Source organism: Pocillopora verrucosa, chromosome 12, assembly GCF_036669915.1.
Source record: "Pocillopora verrucosa isolate sample1 chromosome 12, ASM3666991v2, whole genome shotgun sequence".
Lineage (NCBI taxonomy): Eukaryota > Metazoa > Cnidaria > Anthozoa > Scleractinia > Pocilloporidae > Pocillopora > Pocillopora verrucosa.
The window spans coordinates 6200082-6203900 of NC_089323.1; the positions used below are offsets into that span (position 1 = coordinate 6200082).

A 3819-nucleotide genomic window follows, 5' to 3' on the forward strand; every position below is an offset into this window, starting at 1 on the left:
GGGTGAAAACAATAAACTTTCGAAGATCTAAATTCCACATTTTTTCAGCGTAGCGAAACAGCAGAGCTTCTTTTTACAATCACTACACAATCCGTGCAATAAACAGTGTCGTTTTGTTCCTGTTTAAGTGTACAGACCAAAGGAAAAGTTTTTATACGGCCTAATTACAAAGAACACCACCTTAATGAGGTAATTATTGGATAGGATATGGGAGAGTAAACCTTTTTGATGCTAATGTGTGAATAAATCTCCGATAGCCCCAGGGAGGGTAGTTGTTATAAGTGGTTATAGCACAGGTGGGTGGTCCCGGTGTACGTTGACTTATTCAAACAACTTTTGCCGACTGAAAACACATCTTCGCCACCTTCCAAGGATTCAGTTCACTCCGTGCAGCAAACTCCGTTTGGCCGTGCGTGCAAGCGTGCGTCCGTGCACCAATAAACACTTCAATGGCTTTCCAAGAGAATTTTAAACACGATGACGAGGAGATGTTGGCAGATCAAAGTTTTAAAACTGCCAAAAGCGACGATGAACACAATGAAATCCTCACGGAGAGAGAACCGGACGAAGATGAAGACGAAGGTCAAGAAAAAAACGATTCAAGTTTAAGACAGCAAAGCTCTACCAGTGAAAACCGAAGACAATCGTCTATGTCCAAACCACCCTACTCCTACATCGCTCTGATCACAATGGCTATTCTGCAATCACCGCAAAGAAAACTCACCCTAAGTGAAATCTGCGACTTCATCAAGCGCCGTTTTCCGTATTACCGCGAAAAGTTCCCCTCGTGGCAAAATTCCATAAGGCATAACCTCTCTCTGAACGATTGTTTCATGAAAATGCCGCGCGAACCGGGAAATCCTGGCAAAGGAAACTACTGGACATTGGATCCTGCCAGCGAGGGAATGTTCGATAACGGCAGTTTTCTGAGGAGGAGGAAAAGATTTAAGAGACCGCGGCCACCTGAGGGAGCCGTCAGCGCCTTTGGGTTTCAGTACTACTGGAATTGCATGGACTCTTCAAGCTGGCGACCGCCTCTGTACTCACATTTCTCAGTTCCAAGGTACCTGACATGTTTACCGCCAGCTCTCGGCAGATCAACAGACCCGCCTGTGTCAAGAGAAAGGCAAAGACCTGCAAAATTCTCCATCGCGAGTATCATCGGCTCGGAGACGGAAGAACACCGACCGCCGAATAGCAAAGTAAGCCCTTCCTTGTCGTGTTGTTCTAACGTGCGTTCGAGTTACAGCAACACTGTTAGACCTTGCATTGTATCACCAAGTTCCTACTGTACATACTGCAGTCAAATGGCTGGGAAACGGTAGAACAATTCTCTGATTGAGTGAACTATGCGGCACTGTAGTGTTTCTGGATAATTTCAGTTACTCTCCAAAGATGTGGTAAGGGAAATGTGTATTATTCTACAAATATGACTGTCATTTCTGATCGTTTAATGATCAGTTTTGAGGAGAAAGTTTATATTAAGAAATGTAAAAGGAAAATTGTTGAAACAACTATGATCGAGAATTTATCAAAGGAAAATCACAGTACTTCCTTATGAAATAATTGAGGAAAATTTTTGAATCATAAAAACCTGTGATACAGTCGTCCTGTTTCTTAAGATTTTATTTTTGACGTTTCACTGCTGTAGAATATCCCAAAGAAAACGAATGGTGAAGTAGATTGTTCTTGAGAGGCTAACCCACTATATTATCAAAGCAATCAAGTAAAAAATTCCAGAATAAAATCAGCTACGGCGTGGGAGTTGACGAAATGAACGAAAGCAGTCTTTTAATTTCGAATACCGTTGCAGAAGAACCAGTTTCTATTTGAAGTAAATGAAATAGATAAACTGTAATTTTAACCGTGCAACCGTTCAGAATTTAGTGAATTGTGTAAATAAAAAAGTGATTGTGAAACAATACTTAAAGCCCTCGAAAGAACGGTTTCAAAATAAATTGAACCAGTCAAGAAAAGATGAAGTTTGAACGTTTATTGTTTTCAAAAACGTAGGTATTCTCTCGGTATTGCACGCACCAAAACAAATTACCTTCTCATTTCAATTTATTTGTTATTTTTCCTCTGTGGCTAAGTTTTTGTAATGAAAACTTATTGTAATACGAAATAATTCATGCTGCTACAGATGTTAGCCAAGCCTAAAATTTAGCCATTTATCATTTGGCGAGCATTAAATGTAAACAAAAAAAGTCATTAGTCACTCCGCGTTATCGCTATCAGTTTTGTGAAAGCAGCCAATTCACGTTGCAATTGCTCAAAGCTACCGAAAAACAAATTGAAATCTTACAAAGCGACAATTACGAATACTTATTTAGTGATCAGTGCGAAACGCGTTTCATACTCGACATTTGTGTTTTTTATATTACACAAAATTAGCGAAATAGGAATCGCAAAATTGCTAATTAAGTTTTAGGGGCATTAGTCCAAAACAAACTCCCTTCGAGGTAGTTGGGGCCGAACGCGGCTTACAATTCTTATCTCCCTGTTTAGATGCCGTTTTCAAGTTAGATTTTCGAAATTTTCGAAGGAAGACTGAACACTTCGTTTAGAGAAGAGAATTTTTTAGTGAAAAGCCCTAGTTAATTGGTCGAAACATCACGAAAAGAAAATATATACTTTTCAGGATCTGGCGGTTTTAAGAAGAACTTTTTGGCGACGCAATCACTGCAGGGGTAGTGGGAAATGCTCAGTGAACATCTGCACACAATTGGTCGCTTTCACACGAACTGTTTTAGTCTAAGCCCAACGGCGCTAAAAAGAACCGTAAACTACCAAAACAAATAACCTTTACTTATAACTTTTCTCCTCAGGGAAGACGCACAAAAGAAACCGTTTAAGAATTGAATTGTTCGATCTTATTATTTCAGATGGTTTACTTGTTAAGCTGAAGTGTTTACCTTTTAAAGATGTTTTTGAATGGGCGCTGTTCGTTTTGGTAAGAAAAACAGCATTGTGGTATGAAGTAGATCAAAGGATTGAAAAATTATCACTCGTTGAGTGATAGAAGTGTGTTGTCGCGCGCAAAAAGTATTTCTTGTGCCAAGTTAGATCATCAGTACTATTATTCTTTCCTCCTCCTTCAATCTAATAATAACTTTAAGATCACCGAAAGCTCAGCAGTTAATCTCAGAAAAAAATTATTTTGGCACAATTTTCCTGGAGTTGAAACCCATCAACTACAGAAACCTTTCAAATTTGGTTTATTTCAAAACAACAAAAACTGTACAGATTTTGTCACACTCCTCCACTGCTAAATGGCCCAATATCATTTCGCTTTGTGTCAAAAGCTTTACAATCAGATGTCACGAAGTACATTGTACCCTGACTAACAAATCAATGAACACGGAGAATCTTAAAGCAATTATAAGCTTGGAGTCGAAGCACTTACAGACGCCTTGTACTCAATTATTTAGAGACCAAAACTTGCGCGAAAGGTTAAGAACTTTTGTAGTCGCCGCCGGTAAATGATTTATTACATGAAATGCTCTCACATGGAATAAAAAAACTACACGAAACAAAATTTCTGGATCATTCTCAGTATCAGAAAAACAGTTTTGGATTTGATTTATATGCGCATCTATCTCGAATATTCGATCGTATCATCATGGTATTCCGGAAAAGTTATGTTCCTCTCGGATAAATAAAACAACCCTGCCGAATATCTACCCACGAACTGAGAGAGTTTGGTTCAACTGAGAATATTTATGTAGCTTATCGTCTTTCATTCATAGCAATAAATTTTTGGCGAAGACCCTTTTCAACAGGCAGCCCACAGTTTTCGACGGAAACAAACTAAGACAG

The 3819-nt window shown here is 38.9% G+C and overlaps 1 protein-coding gene across 1 annotated transcript; it reads left to right on the plus strand.

Annotated features, from left to right (window-relative positions):
• The first annotated feature begins 354 nt into the window (after window positions 1–354).
• On the plus strand, window positions 355–2045 carry LOC131789058 (forkhead box protein D3). The gene has a single exon (XM_059106126.2). The coding sequence runs from the start codon at window positions 450–452 to the stop codon at window positions 1323–1325; it is 876 nt and encodes a 291-aa protein (XP_058962109.1). The 5' UTR covers window positions 355–449; the 3' UTR covers window positions 1326–2045.
• The last annotated feature ends 1774 nt before the right edge of the window (window positions 2046–3819 follow it).

Coding starts and splice junctions, on each gene's coding strand:
- LOC131789058 (XM_059106126.2), top strand. CDS start 450: ATGGCTTTCCAAGAGAATTTTAAACACGATGACGAGGAGATGTTGGCA.